Consider the following 24,746-nt stretch of genomic DNA (forward strand, 5'->3'; position numbering starts at 1 on the left):
GCATCGTACCGAAAGGTGTAACTAATGAACTGGCTGCTGAGTGTACATTTAAACAGGCCTGTTACGTGGCACATGGAGTTGATATTATATTATAGTGTGCCTGGAATAACATAAACTGCTGACTAGGTAGCAGCTGTCAGCTAGTTCTCTCGTTAATACATTAACTCTGAAGAATGAGTGGGCCTTATCTGGCCTAACGGACCCTCATTAGTTTGGAAAGAAACCAGGCCAATACATGGACTGTGTAATATATTAATACAGCTGAATTATATGAGACAATATGACAATATGTTCCATATTAAATTGTTGTTATGTGGTGTGATAATTGAGCTGCAGCTGGCTATAATCCTCTGCTGGGCTGACCAACAGGTCGCCTATAAATACCTCTGTTGCCTGGACGACCATTAAAATCGTCACTTTGTGCTGTATATGTGTGTTTTAATAGTGCAGCTGTCTAGAAAAAAATATGCTGACAGTCAGCATATACAGCAGCTTTGCAGTTTCATACTAATATCATTAACTCATTAATGTACAGCAATGTTATACGTGGGTACTGTGGACTCGTCATTTAGCCTTTACTGATGGAATGAAAAGTTAGAATGAATCTGTATTTGGGATTTTTTATGCTAAAGGTGTCCTCAGGTGACATCACAATTCAATCACAGCTACAAAAAAACTATAGACAGTCTCCCCTACCTTAGAAAAGACTTGGTCTGCTGAGCAACTCTCAGCTTTATCTTCAGCATTTTACTGTTTATTCTGCCCCCCCAAAAAAAGACTTAGCATAGGCCTAGCAATGTTTTGGTTCCTCTCTTAAAGTTTTTTGTATATTTTGGTGACTTAATATCTGGCTGTATTGAGTATCTTAGATAATGATTTAACCCATCTGGACTTTTTCACGTTTTACAGTTTAAAAAGACTGTTTTTTTTCTTTTGATAATGAAACAAGAGCCATCCTAAAAGCAGATATCTGCAACAGGCTCATGTTAAACATGATGGTATTGGATTTATCTAATCCCGGTAAATGGTTTTAAAGCAATGCACTAAAACACGTTATAATTTTATTCATAAAAAAAACTGAATACGATGTAATAACCTTCTCCTACTTCATATTATGGACTGCTTTGTTGGACAAATTACATACAAGTACAGTAGGGCTGTTCCCAGACAACAATTATGCCCTAGCCTGTTCAACAGAAATTTAAATTCATACTGACTGACTGACTGACTGATTAGCCTCAAAGTAAGAAAACAGTCAGATAACAGTGAACATTGAGGGCAATCCATTTTTTCATAGTCTGCAGTTAAACGATTTAATTTGGTTTGCTGAGTAAGGCTAATGCTAACAGTGCTAGCACTGAGAGCCATTAGTCTTGCCTAGGTTTACATCCACATGACTGTGCTAAAAGTGTTTACACATTGCTTGAAAGAAATGCCAGTTTAACCTGACACAGTATAGCCGACACACTTTTTCAGAATAATATAATCTTCTGCATTTAAATATTGACAAGCAATATAGCCAGGAGAGAAGGCCCATTAGGAGAAGCTACAGCCAGTCTACGGTTATGACCTCGGCTACTGGCGGATGGCTGTGTTGAAGTTTCAGCAAGACATTTGACCAGAGGACCTTGAGGTCCAAAATATTAAGCGTTTAGTAATTCTAGTGCCAACTAGCAAAGGTGGTGACATTTAAATGTCATCGCACGTCATCGTCATTGACTGATGCTCATCAATACTGGTTTAAATACAATATAATTTAAAAAAAATCTTGCACCAAAATAGAACTAGTCTTATTGCATAGTACTCTGTCTTAATATATAAAACAAAAAATCAGAGCTTTTCAATCACACCTGGCTGAAATAATTAGAAGAGAATTTAAAATACCCGTTCACAGTGGCGCTATGAAATACACAAATAAACAATGTTGATATAGATTTCAGGTTCAACCTTTTCGCTTTATAAGAAAGAAGCGTAGTCTGTTCACCTGTATGAGTTATGGTTGTAAAGTCAATTTGAACTCTGGGACTTTTCAGCCTCTTTTGACCCCAGTAGGCCACCGTCTGCACAGACAGGATGTAGGAGGCGGCAGGTAGCAGACCCTGCAGCCACATCTCACACTGGGCCTGTAACAGATGGAAGAGTGAAAACATGGTATGTTTCTTTTCAGTCTGTTGTAAATTCAGCATCAAATTGAATAAAGTTGAATCTCATCTCAAAATTGATAGGAGACTTTTAAAAATGTGTGAATTATAGTACAAATACCTTGGATAAACTCGGCAAGAGCTAGAACTGTTACTGCCATCATCTTTGTCATCCTCACTGTCATCAACCCCCTCACCCCCCCCTGAGTTTTGTGTGTGTGTGTGTGTGTGTGTGTGTGTGTGTGTGTGTTCTGCTTTGTGACAGAAAGGCCAGACCTGTTTTACATTAGCCTGCTGTTTGACTGACAGCTCATTAACATCCTCTTAGTCAATCAACTCTGTCCGTCTGCATGAGTTTGAGGTAGTCACAACACAGAGATGCTTGGATGATAACAAGTCTAAGTGTGTGTGTGTGTGTGTGTGTGTGTGTGTGTGTGTGTGTGTGTGTGTGTGTGTGTGTACACTTACAGAATGAGACAATCACACGTAAAAAGCAGTTTTTAGGGGGCCAGCAGACAAAACGAGGCTAGAGTATTTCCATTACGGCCAAGATAGACAAAACATATGGCCTCTGCAGCTGTACATGCATGTGTGTCTGTATGTGTGTGTATTTGTGAAACAGAGACAGCAAGGGGAAGCCTGGATTTCTATTCTGGTGCATAATGTCAGAGGACATTATGTATAAGATGCTGATGTATATTTAAAAGCACTGATTCAGCAGAGGTTTTTACATCTTTGAATAATAACTCCAATTTCCCATTTTATTTCAGGTTTAATGCTAAGTCCCTCTAGGCCGCCATACATTCTTAATAGACAGGACAAAAGTTTAATACATATCTAGGGAATGTTTTATCATGTGCTAATTGACAGCAATAAAATACAAGTGCTTTACATTATATGAAAACTATTTTACAGAGCACAGACATGCTGTAATGGTCCCTGCCTACCTGTTGTGATGCTGCTGTGTCTCCGTGTGTCTAGATGCAGCTGCAAGTAGGTAACACTAGTTAGGGGGGCTCATTTAAATTCCAGGCCTCCCAACCGAGCAGAACAGAGGACAAGACTACAGATAAATGGCTCCACCAGGCTCAGTCTGGGATCACCATCACTACTTAGGATAGCCAGGTCCATATGAGACCACTTGCATTAGAGCCTTGAAACTCTTGATGTTTATGTTTTAATTTTTTTGTCTCTTCTTTTGAAGCGAATGCCCACTTATGAGATTAACATTTAAGTGAGTTTAAAGCTGAGGGTTGACTCTTCAAAGAGTTTTGTGTACTTATCTAAAGAGAAAAGAATCTGAGGCAATCATAACTGCTGAGTCTAAGCTGCAGAATCTGCATTGTTTGCTATGATTATGGGTATTTTGGTGCTGCTGACTGGACTCATTTGCATCATGAGCATATTACATCATCATCAAACCTTTAATTATACAAGTCAAATCAACCCTCTTGACTGTTTTCCCTGAATGAAATATAATTTCAAAAATGCTCCAAGAACTCTTCACTGTACTCAACAACAAAATACAATTTTGTCCTGGCTAGAAAAAATTAATACTGATGTTACTTTTACAGATCCTTTTCAGTAATTGACCCAGCAGTTCATATGTTTAATCAGAGTGCAGTGTTTGAATGATTAATTGAATGAATGGTGTAACTTAAAGACGTTAATGACATTGTTTCATGTGATATAATGATGATCATAAAAATGCATCCTTACCCCCTGAGTCACTCTGGTGTTGCTCTCCTTTTTATCCTCCTCCGGTGTGTGAGAGTGTGTGGGACGTGTGTGCATGTTATTGTGCACCGTGTGTGTGTCTGCATGCAGTTTGTGTGCGTGTTTGTGCGCTGTCTGTGCATGTCGAGGCGTCCATGTGACTCTGTAGTTGTGGACTGGAAGGTCCCCCTCTCTGGGAGGCTCCCAACTGATTAAGACGGCCACCGTGACCCCACTTCCCTTCGACCTGAGAGAGCAACAAGTCAAACAACATCACAACAAGGATGTAAACAAATTATGGTAACTAAGAAGAAAGGAAAGTACTTCCTGAATTCTGTTCAAGTAGGTCAATGTTTTTGTTGCACTGTATAACAGATGAAATATTTGCACTGCTATTTCCTATCCCTCATTTATTCCACGTGTAGCCTCAGATCATTTATCATGTGTAACAGAAGCTACTAAAAAGTCTTCACCTCTGTTATTAAACATGTCAGTTAATCCAGGACATGTTCTGAACTGTGCATGCCCTTTTTAAGCATTATAGAACAAAAATAGCAAAGAGGCTGAAAGATATGATTAAACAAAGACAAACTATAATTTTCATCAGACAGGCGTTGACTCTCCTTATGGTCACATTTCAAGACTGATTTCATACAATGAAATCCTGCAAGTTCTGAGAGAATTCAGATCAAGTTACCAAGTACTGAAAAAAAGCAGGGAAATGAACCTATTCACAAAAGTTGAATGCAGTACCTGGCTGTGAACTGGGTCCCTGGATGTGAACCCACCTCTGCTACAGTCTGGTTGATCACTTTGACATTGATTGGAGGTTCAGGAGGTGAGGGGTCTGTAGTGAGAGAGGGTCACAGAAAGGTATTGTCAAGAGAAAAAAACTAAAATTAGCCCAAAAATATAATGTGAAGGTACATTTGTTAAGGTTTAAGGAAATCCTTCTCTCAGACAACTGCTTCAAATAAAAAGGTGTGACAGCTTGTAAAGGTTAAAAATACTGAATATTACCTGTTTGAAGCAGTAAGAGTTACAATGAATGTACCTCAAATCCTATCTGGTACTTGAGCTGTTGTAACATTAGTTTTCCACAGTACAGGCGAGCTTGTGTCCTATCTTTTTTCAAACAAACTTTTCGCCTGCATTGATCAGATAGCTGAAGAGAGACAGGAGACGTGAACCACCTTAACACCTTGACTCTCTCATATCTATGTGACTCTATCCACTGTCAGGTCCTTGGAATTAGGACATGAAAAGACCCACACAATAAAAATAACTAATTTAACTTATGTGATAATGGTAGGCTATTATGGATTTGAGCTTACAGCTTTTTGACTGTGATTCCAACAGAGCAGAGGCTGGTTGCCAACTTGACTGAATTGTCTAACAACTGAGGAGCAAAATTTAAAAGAAACACTGACAAAGGCTAAATGCCTTCCTTCCTCTCTGTCACATTTCAGTTTACAAAGCCAATTAGATTTAAAAGCATCAAAGGTAAGCAATACAGAAGAAGCCTGAAGTCTCCATTTTCAGTAGCTATACCACAACACAGACCTAAAGCGACCACCACTGAGTCACTGTTTGCCTTCAAGATTAAATCTACAGGTTGCAGCTCTTTCAACACTGGCTCTGTGTCTCATTAGAACCTCAAACCCAAATCCTGTTTTCATTAAAACTACAAAATGTATCTGATTAGAACTACATTCCCCACTGCAGGCCTCCCACAGGCCCTGGGCCGTGCTTGGCTGACCCTGATGCAGAGATCAAAGTGAGGGCAGCATATTAGGGCTTCAGGATCTGGTCTGTTTGTGTGTGGAAGTAGTTTTTTGTCCTTTGGAATAAGCAGGAGGTCTCTGTCTGCCAGCAGTAATTTTCAGATCAGAACCGAACACGTGTTCTTCTCTGAGGCTTTTTTTTTCTCTCTCTCTCCCTGTGTGGCTCCCTCAATCAGCTGATTTCAGTCCATTGTTGTACAAGATAAAGATATCAAGATGAGTGTTCTCATCCAGACATTCCCTCATGATAACAGCTGGCAGGTCCTGTGAAATCCTGACATCTAAATGACTGGGGAAAGCAGTTTTTCAAATCCAAATTCTCTCTGGTTAGCATCAGGTCACAGTGGAAGAACTTCAACCATCATGACATCTGCAGCCTTCCTGATTTGTGACCCCTAACCTCCAGCCCCTGACTAATCACACTAATGAACTGGAAACACAAGCCTCCGACTCCCATCTGAAGGTATGTATCATGTTAAAGTATCTGTCTTTAGCCTTTAACCCCAGCTCTCGAAATACATAAACATACACAAGGGTGCATATACACACACATATTGTGTCTAAAATAAAACAGCCCTTTTGTTTCTGTTAGTTGTAGACAACTGATTATCTTAGCTTAGCATAAAAAAACTTAAACCATGAAAGCAAGATATTGAGCTTTAAGGTGGGCAGTTATTTAGTTTAGAGTGGTGAGGAATCTTTTTCTTTCATTTGTGTAGCCTTCATAGCCTTTAAGTGAGCTGCTGCTAAGATTAACAAAGCGAAGAGGTTGCCTAAGTAAAGTGTGTCTGTTCATCTAACACACTGTGTTGTATCATTTCCACCATCCTCTGTAGAACAAAGAAAAGTAAACCCTTTTTAAGCCACACCATTTTTTTGTAGCCAATTTTGTATCTTTCCTGCCCAGTTATCAATTAATCATGTCAGCTGCAGGGCACATTTGCACAGGTATAAAAACCATCTAACAGTGTCAGAAAACACCTGTTCATGTGTTTTTGTGCAGTTTTAAGTCCAGAAAAGTTTCAGTTTACCATGGCACAGGTTGAATATTGACTTTTAAAGGAATGAGACGTCATACTATTTTGTGTTTAGTTAAAGGCAGGTGGAAAATGATATCTCGGACACCTCCTTATAATCTCCTGTAAATTTTCAATTGATATAGAAACTTTTTCCAAAGCTGAATCCAACCTTAAGTCATCATTCACATGCAAACATACTCAAGCCAATCCCTGCAGGGGATTCATATCGTCAGCCAATCCTGGAAAAACACCAATATGACCTCGGTCTGTGAAGCATTAGAGTAAGGACCTCCTACTGTGTGTGTGTGTGTGTGTGTGTGTGTGTGTGTGTGTGTGTGTAGGTGTGTGTGTGTGTGTGTGTGTGTGTGTGTGTGATAGAAGGTGTCTTACTCTCACTGTCCCACACCAAGGATTATATTCTGGCTCTGAACCAACTGAATCCTGTGCATTGTGATTTAGTGTGTGTTTCTATACAGTATGTGTGAAAATGTGCACATGCAGTTGTGTGTATTTTCTGTTTCCTGTCTGTGTTTTATGGACTGTCTGATAGTTTTCTTGCTGTGTGTACCCGATCCATCAACTCCTGAGTGAAAAGAGAGAAAGAACAGGGAAAGACAGGAAGGTGAATGTTCCTCGGAGATGTTTAATATTCCTCATATAATGACACAAATGGAACGTAACAGTCTGTGTTTTGTTCAGTGTCTTGTGACAGAAAATAAATATAAACTGAAAGGTTACAAAAACACGCGAGAGGAATCACCACTCTCTGTGAAAGACTGTCTAAAGAAAAGGTATAAGAGTGTTCAGCCTGCACTACCTTTACTGGAGATGTGGTGTCTGCTGGGTGTGGTGAAGCCTCTGCTGCCGTGGCTGTTGATGGCTGCTACTCTGAACTGGTACCAGCGCTGAGGTCTCAAATCTGACAGAACCACATCTTCTGAGAGTGTCTGAAAAAATAAACACATTACGTGGAACAATGAGAACTTGTGCGAAAGAAAATCACTTTTTGTTCCAAAACGTCAGGACTTTATAATCTTCATATTTCCTTCAACTAAGAGTTAAAGGTTTTACTTATAGGTGTATTTTTGGCTTTTTTAGAGATAGGTCAGTGGATATGTTTAGGAATCGGGTATAGAGAGAGAGTCAGGAATGACCTGCATAGCATAAACCTTGAAAACAAGGGGAAGCCTGTTTGCCAAAGATTCCCTGATTAGCAGCTCTAATGCGAACTTATTACCAAGTTAAATCTCATGCAGCTTCTGAACACAACATAAATGTATTCTTTACTATTCCTTAGAAAAATTAAACAAAAAGATCAGATGGGTTAATAAGAGATGAACAGGTGCTGGTATAGGAGTTTCGTGCCTTTGGACAGAGCTATGCTAGCTGTTTCACTGTAACTCCAGACTTCGAGCTAGCTTTCTGCAGGAATTAGCCAAACATGTATGCCTTGGGTTAGAAATGCTAAAACACACGTATTTTCAAAAAGGTTGAATTATCTGTTTATCATTCCAGGTGTGTCATACTGAGGTCACTGCTACGTTGCTGTCTGCATTGTAAAATGACATTTTTCATACTGTATGTTTCAAGACAACTTTTGGCACACATGGCCAAATCATCTCCGACATCTTTTAGTGCATCTTTTTTCAAAACATGCCCAAACGCTGTGTTCTTTCAGGAATATTAGTCGCACAAGTTAATGTGATGGAAAGTCAGATGACCACAGTAGGATTGGAATTTCATCTGATAATAGTCAAATTAAATGATTTGCAGAAATGATGGTTTGAATTCCTGAGGATTCACATGTTTTGTCTCCCTGACAGTGTGAATGTAATCACTGCTTAAAATCTACTCATCCACGGAGACGCACACACTGACAGACACAAGCTGCCATCTATTTAAGTCTATAATGAGCGTTCAGTCATTCAGACTCAGCCGGTGGAACGACTGTGGCTGCCTGTGGTTCCTTTTTAAGCTCTGCTTATTTACCTAACCTCACACAGGCTAACACACATGGATGTACAGTACTCTCACACACACACATATGCACACACACACACACACACACACGCACACAGTTTACCCTGGCAGAATGGGAGACTTGCAGGGGAGGAGAGGTTTAGACAGCAAGGCAACAGACGAATGAGGTGGAAACAGAGACTAACATCCATCTCCATAGCTGAGAAGTTTCATCATTCAAGGCATATTGAGAGTTATGAGGTAAGGATATGTTGCAAACTTTGTGGTGTTTTTCTCACTCTTAAAGGCACAGGGAACCATTTTTAGAGCTTCAATCACTGAAAAATGCAAGCGAGACAAAAAAAACCCGATTTGCTATGTTGTAATATGTTTTTTTTTTTTTCTCCAGCAATCAGCTTCCCAACATAAACTCTCCGATAGCTATTACTGTCTACAAGTGAAGGGAGGCAGACATGTACAAGATGGTAATTTATTCTGTTTCATTATGGACTTTATTATTCTTCATTTGTGAAAGTTTTATAGAGATATAACAAATTATTTACACAAAAAAACATTCTTTATCAACGTATGCCTCTGTATGCCTCCAACTCTACTCACCATGGCAATAGTGGTCCATGGTGAGGCGTGGTCTTCACTGGGATGAATCCCGATGTTCCAGCGGGACTGGAGCATGTAAATGATGGGCTCCACACTGACATTAAACTTCGACACCCAGACCACCTTCACACGACCCTCTGTGTCCTCCACAAAGCTCATCTCTCTGCGAGGCTTCAGGGGAACACCTGGAGGGTCACCAAGAAGCAGAAAATATTATTAAAATGTAAACACAATCAGTTTCAGAAATACTTTATTCATCCCCTGGGCAGAATTTAAGCGTTATATTTGGTCTGAACACAGAATAAATGCATAAAGATAAATAAAGATATGAGCATGAAGATATAAGATGTAAGCACTAATATGTCAAACATAAGCACCATAAGATATTAGCATGAAGATGCAGGCATGAAGATAAAGATATAAAGTATATGCACATTTTATGTAAAATACAACACAAATAAGAAACAAGAACCAGAACAAGAAAAATATTTAAAAAATATTCAAATAATCATTCATATGTACAGATGTGCTATATGTTTTATTAAGTAATATTACAAATTAATAGGTTAAAGCATTAATAAAAGACATCAATAGTGAACATGAGAACAGCCTGTGAATAGAAGGATACTCTATGTTGTACAGATTTTAATTTTGGGAAAATGTGAATAAATACATACATTTAATATTAAAATAGAGACGTGCTATCTTAAGTATTGTATAAGTAAAGTAATCAGCATGATGGCAAATCAGTTGCAATATAGCTTTATTACTTTTAATTTGCACAGTTTTGTACATGAGCACTTTAAAGCATTCAAAAAAAAGTCAGTAAAGTTTCTTTTTTTTGGCACCGCAATATATTGTGATAAAGCCCACAAGCTGCATCAAACCTCATCCAACATGCTGCCAGGGACTTGCCTTTACCTTTATATAGATTGGCGGGGGCTTGGCATGTATGTCCACAGCCATTAGCGCAGCATTTTCTAGAGGAGGGACAATGCTGGTCTGACGAGCAGCTCTCCACGCAGGCTGCAGCGAAGCCGGTGGCTCGCTGAGGCGGAGGGCAGTCACCCTGGCGAGACAACCTCAGGGAAGACAGAAACTCCCTGCTCGTCACACACTCTGTCTGCTTCTGAGAGACAGAACAGGGGGGGGGGATTGTTATTACTGCAGCTGACACGTAACGGAAATGATATGTAATGTTCAAACACACATATGTGGGCAGAAAAACACACAGCAGAGGGGAAAGTGTTTCCTTTGGTAAACTCTCACTGACTCTCTGCAGGCAGCCCTTGAGATCTGGTCTCAAAGGTGGCTGCATGTTTGTTTAAATGTGTGTGTGTGCATGCGTGTGTGTGTGTGTGTGCATGTGTGTGTGTGTGTGTGTGTGTGTGTGTGTTTCTGTGCTCATGACTACAGATCAGCAAAATGTAAACATAAGCTTAGCTAATAACTGTGAATTACGCTGTGTTCCTAACCAGCCAGCCAGTCAGCCATCCAGCCAGTAACATGCTTCAGCTATTGTGATGAAAAACTAATCTGTCTGAATACCACAGCCACTGACTGGTTTTTACAAATAATCGTTTAGGGCCACACACAAAACATACACACATGCACTTTCTCACATGTATTCATTGAACGGCTCAAACATGTTATTCATAATACACACATAAACATACATAGGAATGCTCATTTATACCGCACACAGAAAAAAGAGCTTTTTCTTTCTGATGTTGGAAAACTAAAGCCATGAATGCTGACGTTTGTCAGTGTTTCGGTTGCTTTTCATTTGTCTATCTGTCGTGTCTTGATGACTGCTGCAGATCGTACTTCCTTCGGGATAATAATGAAGTTGAATTTCAAATTGATTGAGTGGCACACACACACACACACACACACACTTTCTTTTCAGTCTTACCTCACAGGACTTTGGAGAAAGCATCTTCTTGGTTTCCCACAGTTCTTTGCATGGTTGAAGGCACTACACAGTAGAGAAGAAATAAAATGACAATGATGAGTCCCTGTTCACAAATGACACAGATTTAATACAAGCGAGTGAAAAAACATCAAAATAAAAGTTATCATCAACTCTAATACATAACTGATTGATTACTTCCTCGGTGAGAACTATACCGGTCGAGAAAGTTGAGTTCTCCAGCTTGAAAAGTTATTCTGGTAATGACAACTTTCTTTAGCTTGCATTAGAAGCTACAGTCGCAGTGTCTGTAATTACAGTCTTACATCAGAGTTAGCTGAAAAAATATTTCATAAACCTCTAGTTAAAAAACTCAAATATGCACACATATTTTGCCATTTGATTTATGGTGTTCGTTAAGTTGTTCTGGAGCTAAATTACAATTTTAAAGGAAGGCAGAGTCTAAAAGTCCTTCTTCCAGGCCACCAGTGTCTCCAACAACTGATCAGAAACAATTTAGTTCATATCAGCAAACGACCCCTTTAAGCAAAGGAAGTGTTTTCACACGTTGGTTTGTGAGAAGATTAAATAAAGAAGCTATAGAATATCCATAATTGGGCTTTGGAGGTGCATCTAGGATGATTGAGTTACCTTCAGACAGAGTCAGGCGAGCTCTTTCCCTCAGCTGTCTGTGCCAAGATGAGCATAGTTTAATCAGTAATAATGCTATAAAGGGGATTTTCCAAAATGCCTAACACTTACAATCGCAAATGTTTGAAGAAGGATGAAGAGCAAACTGTCAGAGGGATTTCATAGTTGCACAGACAGAGGTCTACGTATTTCAGCAGGTAGGAACCACAAAGAAGAACAAACTCCTAAAGCACACACTCATCTGGTTTGCCACCTCAGTGAACTGGTGAATGATGGCTCTTACAAAATTAAAACCAGACAACATATAAAAACTGCGGTTTCACCTCCAGCCTCCTTCCCCCTCCTTCCTCTCTCTCCGACTCCCTCTGTCCGTCTGCTTCCCTGCCTCAGCTCCCCAGTGTGCCTGGCTTCAATCAATTCTACAATTTATTCCATCTTAATGATTCCAAGAGAACAAACAGAATCAACAAAGAGCCATAAAGTTTTCATCTTTGCACAAATAAATGACTATTGTTGGATGAAAAGGTCTTCACCAGGAGCTGTTTTAAACAGGCTCATTAGTATGATGACAGTAACTATTGCATGTCTGTGTTAAATACTTTATTCTTATTTGCCAATCGTGCAGAGTCGAGAAGAATAAAGCATTACTAAAAGAGCATGATGTTTGGCAGGGACGTGACTCTTCTCACAGACTCTGAACTGTAATCATACCGATCCAGAGAAAGAAGTCTTCTAAATGTGAGGTGGGTCTGTTTACTGTGGGGTAAAGGATAACAACGAAAAGACTCAATTACTGCAACTATGACAGAGGAATCTACGAAACTGTAGATGGCACATGAGGCATTAAAGGTAACATATTGCAGTCATTTGTTTCCTTTAATTAACGCCCCAATCCTAATCATGTGTGTTTTAAGCATTTAACCCTCTTGATGTGCAGGATTCAGATCGGAGGAGAAAGAAATGTAGAGAAAAGAAAAGAGAAACATGGCGGAGAGGCTAGGTTGCTGTATGACAGACAATGAATAATGACAGTATAAAGACTGAAATACAGCATTTTCCGTTCATGTATAGATTTAGTGTGAAACTCTAAATTGTCCACCTCAAACATTTTCTTACAAAGCAGCTTTAAACCCTCTTCATCCGATGTCTACTTTCACAAACTTTCTTTACATATCCCCTCATAAACAGGTCAAAATAGTCTTTATAGAACAACTTAAGTGTAAACAATCGTCCTAACTCTCTATGAAAAAAATAACATCACAAACCTTTATTAACCAACTCTTAAGAGAACCTCTCCTTAAAGAGATTGCACCCTTCCCTTCTCTGTAAGTGAATCATGCATTCCTCCTGGAGCCTGGATATACTGGATATGAGGAGACAGGGAGATAATACAGAGGCACATTCACACAGACACACCCGACACACAGTACTGTAACCAGATCCTGAAAAGTGATGTGTTTCTTCAAGCAGCTCTCGTGGGTCTTTTCACTCGACCATGTGCTGCAGAGGTTGTCAGAAACTCCCTGAAAACACCTCACACACACACACACACACACACACACACACACACACACACACACACACACACACACACACACACACACACACACACACACACACACACACACACACACACACACACACACACACACACACACACACACACACACACACACACACACACACACACACGTGTTCACCACTCCATCTTCCATCTAAACCAGCACACTCTCTACTCCCCCCTCTCCTCTTTTGCCGCCACTTTGATCAGTTAAAAAATCTTGGACTCCATCAACGATCATCATCAATCATCGCCTGATAGACGGTAAAAGCCTCTGGGGGAAAAAAAGTGCATTTCTCTGTAACTCTGGTGAAGCCAGATTTTGCAGATATCACTTCCATTAGACCCGGTCAATTTTTTTTCCCATATCATCCAGGAGAAGTGCATGTTCACCTGTTGAGTCTCAGTTTAATAGTAGAACGTAAGCTAGACAGAAGCTTCCTTCCTTCCTTCTCTGTAATTGTTGACCCTATTCTAATCCTCTCCCCTGCTTTGATCACACTGTCCTTGTTGTCTGCTGTTGTCATATTTACTTCTCTTGGTCTCCTCTCTGACCTCTGTATTCTCTGCTTCCTTTTTCTCCCCTCAGAATTTCCCCTGTTCTTATTCTTTTCTCCCTCACTTGTCCTCCTCTACCCAAATAAGACTTCCATGACAACCCTTTACAGAAAGTGCACTGTAAGATGTCAAACCCTCCTGGTTCAAATCATAAACACTTTGCCAAAATGAAAATGGAACATCCTGGTATCTTTGTTGTGGAGTTGTACTTTAAAAGAAGCACTGAACACTGGATGTATATTAATGGATAACATGTAGAATCATAAATTCAAGTGCAGGCTGCTCCACATCCGTCTAATCTTGATTGTTAAAACCACATCTTTTTTGCTTGGTGTGCTTTTCATGTTTCATTTCACACCATTAAGCCTTCACTGTGTTAGGTTGAGCAGAAATGGGAGCTCATTTAAAATACGAAGGTCATAGTTTTAAATAAATCGGATTTTCTGTAGATGTTGTTGCTCCCTGTCGACAAAGCTTTACATTTATCTCCATGCTGATACTTTACATTTGGAAGTTGTTTCTCATTCTGTCTTCTTTAAAAGTCAAAGATTTTACTTACAGTCGATCTTTTGTTATGAAAAATGTGAACCAAGGCTGTTCTAGTGGCATGTTATCAAGCTCCTCATCTGACACCTACCCAGCGGCAGTGATTGCTGACTTCAGAGAGAACCATGAAGAAATAATCATCTGGTTACTGATGGTCTCGTTTGTTTTTGAAGGTCACACAGAGGCATCTGTATTAAGTTCAGGCTGTTTCTTAACCAGCTAAAGATTCACCACAGGAACTTCAATGTAGCCTAAAAGCTATAAATATAGTCAAATAGCAAACTATTGATTGATTTAACGACCTTTCTAATTTCAACATGATGACCAAAGTCCCCTGATGAAGGTCATCTGAGACATCCCTGTCCTTAAAATCTAAAACCTGTTTTAACTCGAGGTTGTAATGACCTGCTCAGCTTAAACTGTGTGGATGTAATTTGCTCAAATAAAAGCAGGGCACTGTGTATACAGTCCCAAGAGATGGTGTTGTACACAAGGGGTTTAGGATGTGGACCATTGTTTGTTAGTGTTAAAGCTTTGAGTCTTGTTCCTGTCATTGTCTCTGCATGCTATCTCGCTAAAACAGAAATGCCACCAAAAAAAAAACACACAAAAAAACGGAGCTTCAAACAGATCAGTCGATTATATACGAGACATATACATATACAACTAAACTAAAAAACCAGGAAGTGGACTTTAATTTTGGCCCAATTGTTACTTTTGTTTACGATGACATTAATGTCATTGACATATTTTCTCTTGGTTGGAGTCAAAAGCAATAATAATATATTAGTTGTTTTTTTAATTGTTAAATTGTTCTTTCTTGCTTGTAAAATGAACTTCATGTTCTAAGGCAAAAACGTTTACATGCAACAGAGTGCTTTCATCTGCTTTTCTTATGTGATTAATATGAATATTTATTTTACACCTCATGCAGAGACGAGAGACGGTGGAGAAAGGGGAGATGAAGCAAATGGATTGAAACTGAAAACACTCGTGGTATGTACATGGCATGCACCTTACACTCTTAAATATCCCTTGGATGTTGTAAATCACTGAGAAGTACAGTATTTGTGTAAGAGGAGCTGAGAGACGAACAGACACTTTGGCCTTTAAGGCGACAAGATGAGTTATGTGTGTGAGGGAGAAAGAAGGGTAGACACAGCAGAGGTCAGAGGTCAGAGATGTTACTGTTTAACAAACCAACACGCTGTAACTACAGAGCCCAGATTAATGACCAGGTATGTGTGCACAGTTTGCATAGCAGCTCCTCAGATATCTGTATAATAATTAATCACACACACACCCTCCCCTGCTGTTTTATGGCCTCACCTGCCACGAGAGAAGGATGACAGCCACACTCAGCGAGAGGGAGAAGAGGAAATGGAAGGGGAGGGGAGGAGACATGTAGTTTCAGAGAGGATAGAGAGGGGGACGCAGTGAGTGTCAGTTGAAAAGGAGAGTAGAGATGAAAGACAAACAGTGAAACAGGTCCAGAGGAAAAAGGAGAAAGAGGGCGAAAAAGAGACAAAAGAAAGACCAGATGTGCTCACTCTACGGCTCTGCACACGCTCAGCAGTTCAGTGTGTGCACTATGAAAATCAATTCAAGCTTTATCCTGTCATCGGTTCTTCTGAGTTACTTTCATATTTTTGAACATACAGTAAAAGCACTTCATTCAGTATTAGGTATAAAATGCAAAACATTTAGTTCCAAAATCAACGTGATGTTCAAACATTGAAAATCACTTTTTCTGTTTTCAAATGTAAACATGTATTCAAAAAATTACTATTTAACAAATGATCCCAAACATTAAAAATACAGGCATGTGGCACGTTCTCCGTGTTACTATTAGACCTCTCCTTAAATGCAGTGATCATTGGACCCCGGTAATGTTTTCATATATTCCTTCAATATTGTCAAAAGAAGATCGAATGTTTGTGTGTGCATGACAGAAAAGGTTTGGAAACCACTGACTTTTACAAAGCTTTTCTATCTTGACATTTTCTACAATTTGACTGTGTGCACATTCAGAGACACTGACTACAGAGTGTAATGGATAAAATTCAGTTGTACTGTCGATAACACGTTTGTCTCACAGCTCGCGTGATAACTGCAACAACAATTTAATAAGTAATACGTTTGTTTAGTCTGTACTGCATGGACAAAGGGTCCAAATAGTCAAATATCAGAGATACCCAGACTTGAAGTTTCCTTGACATCACTGTTGTGCGACGTGTTGAAAAGTATGACAAAATGTCTTCGATATTTCTGACTGCGCCTGTATAGACACTCCTTATTTAGGCGTGAAGTTTTTGAATGTGTATAAAGATCCAGGCATACTGTGGTTACTTTGAGCTTTACTTCAGACTGTCTTGACACTCTGAAGCTTTGTTCCTTCTACTTGCAAGAAGAATAAAACCAAACAAAGACATCGAATGACTCAAGATCATTTCTTTTTGCATTGATAACTTGAAATTTCCAGCACACGAGCTGCGTGCTCAAGGACATTTCGACATTATGGACAGGAGGACTATTGAACCTCCGAGCCCTGAGCTCGTGGACAACATTTGGAACTGGTGTAAAAGGAATACATGAGGAAGAGAGAATGATAAGAAGGAGAGTAAAGAGTCTTTGTCTTTGTTCTGCATGTTGACCTGTTTGTTGGTGGACATCCTGCTGCCTCACACACCTGGTACACATTACTATGACTACTCTGTGTGTGAGAGACGGAAAGAGATAAAAGAAGGCAGAGATCAACAGATGGAGGAATTGAGTGAGGGCTGTAGTTCAGTTTTTAGTGAACTAGCATGTGGGGTTTTCCAGCGTCCACTGATGATGTGACACAAACCATATGTGCTGGAGCAACATCTGCCTCGTGTGTGTGTGTGTGTGTGTGTGTGTGTGTGTGTGTGTGTGTGTGTGTGTGTGCCAAAGAGGTGAAGCTTACCTGTCATCTGTTGTGTTGTTTTTCATCTCATCTAACAAAATCTTGTTTATTTATTTATTTATTTACCTCCAAAGCATGTTCATTGTTTAAAAGAAAGTGGCTGAAGATGATGAGAAAAATGATGTGAGCTTCAAATACAAAACAGTTTTCAGCTTCATTTCAGCTTTTGCGTTTATTTTCCTTGCAAAATAATGAATGCTTGCAAACTTTTGGTCCTTATGTTTCATCGTGCGCACATTTTGGAGTGTGGATGTGTGAGCACACAAACTGACAAAGTGTAACACATGTTAAAATCTCAGTGAGAACAACCGAGCTCAGCAAAGCTCAAAGTCTGGGTATGGACACACAGAGGAGCTGAAGGGAGCAAGGGGAAGTATCAGCAGTCTTCAAATAACTCTCTTAAAATCTCTGTCAAAAGTTATGGAGTGTGTTCCAGTGCCAAAAGGCTTTATGAGAGCCTGCAGCAGAGTGTACGTTGAGAAACACTTTGATTTCAGTATACTTATTTAAGACTCTAAAAGGTGGTTTATAAACACAATAAAAATGTAGCTCCCAAGTGAAAATGTCTGAAAATAAAAGTGTCCAGATGAGTGTTTATATCTCAACAAATCAAAAGCTAAGAAACTCTGCCTTTTGAATGCATCATGCCTTTTTTGCTCTGGGTAATGCACTGTAACAATAAACAGTCTTAACCAACTCTGTCTTTGAGTGAATGTAGACAAGGCAGACTACATTAAATATTTGAGTGTTCTGTTTGTATTTAAGTAGGGCTGTTATGGTATCGCCAATACAATAATAAAAAAAAAAACATAAAAAATACTGTATGAACAATTTCAATCAGTTTAACAAAAACAGATCTTGTAATAATCTGTTTTTACGTGACAGAGGGCGCTGTCTACGTTTGGCTCCTCTTCAGCGGCTGAAGACACTTATAAAGACCACATGTGTATTGTTTTATAAGTAACTACTCAACTTTAAAATTGAAAAGTATAACTTCTATACAGTTTAAAATGAGGAATAGTAAGTTCCCATAACTCCTTCCCCTTTTGAAAATCAGCCTTTTTTATTTTAGGGCGTCTGCCTTTTCATCAGATGACTGTGAACTTTAAAAATGTAATTCAGATAGGACCTTTATTTTAAGGATTAAAACTTTCCAAATCATGTATAATCATTGAAGAGTAGACACAAAACAGTATTTAAAGTGGAAGGCTACTGGGATACTGAACTATGCACAATAAGCTTTACTTTAATAGTGAAGACTTAGTCCAATTAATTTTGTAACGATAGTCAAAGCTGACCTGGATATGTGGAAGAGAGTTCTTTACCTCAGAGAAAATAGAGAAGGACATCATCAGCAAAAGGGAAATGTAATTGATGTGACATTACAGACTGTGCCGAGGCTCAAGAGATCAAATAAATAACAATGATGGGATCATATCACCTTCATGACTGCTTGGCTTGTTCTATTTGGGGAGGCTGAAGCAGTGACTACACTTACAGTCAGGTTCGCATACATTGTTTTGACTATGTTAATAAAATTAGGACCAAAACCCATGTGTGTCCAAGCCTTCTCTGCATCGGCAGATAATAAAGCAGATGACAGACTACCAGAAGCCTCAAGAAAATGTAATAAGCAAAGTTTATTGTGAGCTGAAAGACAAATCCACTTTGATCTGGATGAATCAATCTGGGCAGGTAGTTCTCCAGATGAGCGGAGCTCACATAAGAAATCATTGAACATCTGCATTTAATAAAGACAGAGGGCAGTCGCTAGTACAATTAGTTTGATCCATTTTAGTACCTGCTCTTGTGCTCTTTGTTCAGATTGAAATTCACATTTTGACCTCATTATGGCTTTTAATGAGCATTAAGGAAGCATCATCAGTTATTAAATGTGTGTACAAAATCTCTCCCATCCAACAGGTTTTGAGATTTTTTACACAAAAAGGAAGAATGTGCGACCTTTTAATCAAGGAGACGTCGTCCTCAATCGCCACCTCTGCTATTCTGAAGCCTGAACGTCAATCAGATGTTTGGACCAAGTCGGTGGGAAGAAGAAGTGAAATTACCATCAACCTACCACTGTGACTTCATATTTATTCTCTTTTAATCTGTGAAGGTTTACCTGCTGCTATCAAATGTGTTTCTGGAATAAATGTAGATTTAATAAAAAGAGTAAAACAGTATTTGTTAGCCTAATGAAACAAAGTGTACTTGGCCTTTTCTTTAATGCCCCCAAAGAGAGTAATCAATAAAAGAAAGTAACCAGCCCCAAACATCTCCCAAATTCACTCTTAACAAATATACGTACCTTGGGAGCATTAAACAGTTCGGACTTTTCTCCGCAGTGTAATTCATTATTTTGATGAATTTTGGCAATTATGGCTCTGGACTGGGATATGTGCTTCTCTGTGCTAATTTATTTTTTTTGGACTGCCGTGGTGACTTTTACAAATTGGGCTGTGGCCACTTTCAACAGACTGTAAAATAGTAAAATTAATAACCACAGAGAAGAGACTGAGCATGCCTGTGCAGTATCAGGCTGTCTGAGAGAGAAAAATTGTGGTTTTATAAAACCTCAGGCCCCCACTGGTAAGTTTCAGAGAGTGGAGTTGGACGTCTGTTGCCACACTGGTATTAACGCATGTACAACAGCAAGGCAAAAAGCCAGGGTGATAAAGTTAAGACATGGTTTTAAAATAGAAGATGTTTTCTCTTTCTCTCTGTTTCTTTGTTGAACTTTAAGCATCAGGAATAGAAACAAAGGAAGGGAGAAGACGGAGGAAGGAAAGAAGGAAAGGATACGATAAGTCTGGAGGTCAGAGTCTGTGTGTGTTTGTGTTTCTAAGAGGAGGTTTTACTTACAGTTTAGAGTTGACGGTTCAGTTTTTAAGTGGAACACGCTGACCTAAACAGACTCGCACACGACTGATTTAAGCTCCATGCAGAGGAAAAGCTCACACTCTCACGCCTGTTTCTCACCTTTAGCCTTTATTTATCCATCATTTACATTCTCAGAAAGGCTTGGTAATGTTGCAAGAAGTAAAATATGACTCAGGTGTGCGTTCAGCTGACACCAGGCGTTTTATCTACGTCTGAACGTTGAGAGTTCAAACAACACACCAATACCAAACCAGACAGAATCTTTCAAGAAGTCATTAATATTGAGTGAGTTAAGGTCTGTGAGAAAAGGGATGGTGGACAGATTTTCTGCACACTTCAAGGCTGCATTATTTAGACCATTTAAGAATTTCAGATCTCAGGTACAAGCTTTAAAAGATCAAAATTGGCTTTTCCTCCTATCAATTTCTCTCTCTCTCTTTTTTTTTAAAACATTTTCTTGAAATACGTTTTCATCTGTTTATGATTAAGACGATGCTGGTGATGATTTGCATTACATATCGAAATCCATGTTTTATTTTTCAACCAACTTTCCTTTCTGGACAAAGAACCAGCCGTCAAAAAGCGAAAACAAGCTGCTACAGAGTGAACAGACTGGCAGCTAAAAATACACACGGCATGGAAACTCCATATATACACACATGCACGCGCGCGCACACACACACGCACGCGCGCACACACACACACACACACACACACTAAAATCCCTTGGCAGGCCGTTTGAACTGAATAAACAGGATCATTTTTTTACTCTGGTGGGCATGGATAATATGGATAAAAGGAAAGAGGTTGTTGTAATTATAAAAACACATCTTTTGCTATTACACGAGCCATGAGGTGGTGTGTGAGGATTTCATCGACAAAGAAAGCAAGAACTCCCTCTATCCCCTTGATATCGCCGGTTCAAAGACAGGACTTCATGGAGGCATGACGGTGGAGTGAAGCCGCCTCTGAGCCGGCACTGGAGACAGTATCAGAGGTGGAAACATAGTGTGTGTGTGTGTGTGTGTGTGTGTGTGTGTGTGTGCATGTCTCAGCGTGTGTGATTGTCACTCGAGATGGGGACTTAAGTTGGAGATTTGGACTCGAGTTGCACTGAGGTCGCACACAAATGTGACTTAAGACTTGCCTGGGACTCGCACCTCAAATACTTCAGACACAACACAATTTAAACTGAATTCCCCTTTTTATAACAACATTTGAGCCGGCTCACTGGGCGTCTCTGAGAAGTCAGAAATTTGATCAAGCATAACATTCAACCCCCTAAAACATAAAACACATTTTTCTATTCAGGAATGCAAGTAAATAACTATAATTTGACATCTTAATCAAGAAATAATAACATGTGACACTATTTGTTTTTTAAACAGTACATTTATGATTTGATGTATTAACCATGACAGAAACATAAAAAATGATTTTGGTCATTACTAATGCTGTTAATTTCGGGCAGCTGTGACATCAGTGGGGGTCTTCGAAATGTGTTGAGTTACTTTAAGCACAAATTGGAAGTGTTCATCTGAAATGTCCACACACGCAGTCTGCTTAAAACTCAACTAAAACTCTTTGACAGGATGCAAATTTGAAATCCATGAGCGAATGACAAAAAAAACACAAAGTCACATAACTCATCTTATTAAACCAAATGTGTTCTTAGGAGATTCTGCCGAGCATCCTTCTTATTTCTTGTAGTTTTATAACAATATGTCTTTGTGCTGTCTTTCTTTTTTTTATGCTGGGAGATTTGAAACGCACTGTCCAATTTCTACTGAAGCCAGTGTCACTGCTACTTTCACTATTATTTTTGGGCTGCTTCTTTTCCCTGTCCAGGAATCGGCACAGGAAGGTGTAACCCACAGAAGCGTCATGCCATCACCTCCAGTTCCACAGCAACTTTCCAATGGGGAGTTGCTATTTCAGTAGAAAGGAGTTGAATCCTCACAGCCGGCTTACCGCCACCAGAGACAGCCAATCAGTGTCCGTGTTGCCAGGAATCTGAACCTCGTTCTTTACGTCACCCACGACTTGGTTTTGGGGTTTATGTAAGGGTTTTGAGGAGCTTAAGTATGTGGTTAAGTTTGGAGTTAGTCACACTGATTCACGTTTTGGTTAGCCATCAGGAAATTGTATCATGCAGCAGAAGTTTGTGTGGATGCAGTCACCTGTGAGCAGCGTCTGTGGTTTTCACACCAAACCAGAACTTGGTCACTCTGGAAGAAAACGAGAGGAAGAGGATTAAAAAACAAACAAACACAGAGAAATAAAGGTTTCATAGATGAATCCACACATTCTGTCTTCATTCCTGTCAGAATGCTGTCCAACATCGAAGGACATGGATAGCTAAATATTTTTTTCTGAAAAGGTCACCAAACTTTACTAGCAGACAGACTCACACTTAACTTTTGCCTTTTTTGCATAATTATCACTGAGGGGCAAAGTGACTGTAGCACACTGTGTTTGTGGTTGCTGAAGCAGACAGACCACGTCACCTGGTGAGCTGTATGTTTATGTGTGTCCCTGTGTTTCTGTGTGTGTGTAGTTACTGCTAAGTGAGTCAAGTGCACCAGTAAACGTGGCTGCTGTGACTACTGTGACAGAGGGAGACATCACTTCATGACCACAGAGAATGAGATGCAGATTAACCATACCAACCTTTTTTTTTTTTTTTTCACTGTTGCTCCAATCAAAAGAAAACTATCTAAAAACTACAAGTGTTTCAGATGTAAGCTGTTATACTAATAAGTACATGTAGATAGACTGTTATTATTACATTGTTAAAATTGTTATCTTAATGTTAAACTATTTTTTGTCCTTTTGCCTTTATTGGATCAGCAGATAGGTCGGCTGAAGAGAGACAGGATATGTTGAGAGAGTGGGGGAGGATATACAGCAAAGGGTGCAGTCGGTGCAATACTGACTACAGCCTCCACGGGCGTGTGACATAACCGCTAGACTATCCAATCCCCCAATATTATTATTTTAAACATTTATATTTCTTACTGCAAACAAATATTAGTAAATGTAATTGTTAGCCTTTATAATAAGTTCCCAACTTATTATTATACAACTTTAACTTTGTTGTTTTGTTGAACTTATTGTGCATGAAGAAAAAAAAAACCATTCCCGTCAGAGAAGTTAAAAGTCAATATTTTCCTTATTCTGTATTTTTTTATACATGGACGCATAAATAATTGCATTAAATTATCAAAACGATGAAGGTTTATTCTTAAAGTGAATTCCAGTTCAAGAAAATGACCTCTACTCTTTACTCTGAATATGGGCTCAAACTGAAGAGAGCATAACTGATCGCTTCATTTGAAACAAATCTTATACAGTGAAGACTGCAAAGGCAGCGAAAAGGTGTTTAAGCATGTGTTTCTATCTTCAATTGGCTGAAGTCAAAATGATGAAGATTTGTTAATAAAGTTGAACTTCATACTACAAGTGTTAATGGAGCTTTTTGACGCCTGTCGGCTAAAAGTTGCACTCAGAAAACATTTGAACAAAACAGACAACATTGACTACTAATATTGACAAATCATTTCAGCCCTTCTCTATTCTTCTGTGGATTTAATATTGTCCTTCTCAAATCTCCCAACAGCCCCTTCTTGAGTGTGCTAAGTTGTATAGCTTGTCTTGTATAGAATTATTTTTTTATTGTTTATCGTCTTGGTCACAATCCAGACTCAAAACTGTGTCGTCTTTTTTCTCATCACACGCAGGTAAAATAGTCATTTGGTTTGCAAACTGCTGCTCTTCCTTTGGAACGCTCTGCCATCATCTGCACAATCATGACGCCATCATGCACAATCAAAACAACCATTAGAATACTGCGGGGTGTGCATTTCTCGCTGTTGCCATGTGTGTGTGTGCTCCAGGGAGTTTTGTGCGTGTGTGTGTGTGTGTGTGTGTGTGTGTGCTCCAGGGAGTTTTGTGTGTGTGTGTGTGTGTGTGTGTGTGTGTGTGTGTGTGTGTGTGTGTTTAAGAGTGTGTGTGGCGGATAAGCCCTCTTAACGACTTCTAAGCCCTTTCCTGACTTCGCTGTATTTAGCCTGAACTAAGATCACCTTTTTTCCATACATACACACTCACACACACACTTTTCAGGGCTTGTGCTCTTTTAAGTAGCCTTTGTGCTTCTGGTATGATGAGGGTTAAAGGGTTAGAGTTGGGGTAACAGTGCAGAGGTTAAAGGTTAAAGATTAAGGGTTAAGAGCTTTCACGGTACAGAAGATACTGAATTGACTCATTCACATTTCACTTTCAAAACAGATCTGCATAATGACTACTTTGGTGAAATAGCAGGAAAAGAAGTCAAATTAGACTTTGATGTATGAATCGGAGAATTTTTCCCTCTTTAAAGCCCCATAGAGATGCTTAATGCAGCAGCTGGAGCAGTCAAGGATATAAAGTGAAGTAAGGGTGAGATTAGG

The 24,746-nt window shown here is 39.4% G+C and overlaps 1 protein-coding gene across 2 annotated transcripts in view; it reads right to left on the reverse strand.

Moving 5' to 3' along the window:
- anos1b (anosmin 1b) overlaps nt 1-24,746 on the reverse strand; it is a 43,068-nt gene that overhangs the window by 6,174 nt on the left and 12,148 nt on the right. For both annotated transcript variants that reach the window (XM_079350192.1, XM_079350191.1), the window contains exons 2-9: nt 22,476-22,523; nt 11,153-11,215; nt 10,159-10,366; nt 9,238-9,422; nt 7,478-7,607; nt 4,611-4,704; nt 3,861-4,104; nt 1,985-2,123 (exon numbers count right to left, since the gene is read on the reverse strand). In XM_079350192.1, the coding sequence (XP_079206318.1) occupies nt 1,985-2,123; nt 3,861-4,104; nt 4,611-4,704; nt 7,478-7,607; nt 9,238-9,422; nt 10,159-10,366; nt 11,153-11,176 (1,024 nt within the window). In that variant the 5' untranslated portion in view covers nt 11,177-11,215; nt 22,476-22,523. The remainder of the gene's footprint in view (nt 1-1,984; nt 2,124-3,860; nt 4,105-4,610; nt 4,705-7,477; nt 7,608-9,237; nt 9,423-10,158; nt 10,367-11,152; nt 11,216-22,475; nt 22,524-24,746) is intronic.

Source organism: Symphodus melops (genome assembly GCF_947650265.1).
Source record: "Symphodus melops genome assembly, chromosome: 8".
Classification (NCBI taxonomy): domain Eukaryota; kingdom Metazoa; phylum Chordata; class Actinopteri; order Labriformes; family Labridae; genus Symphodus; species Symphodus melops.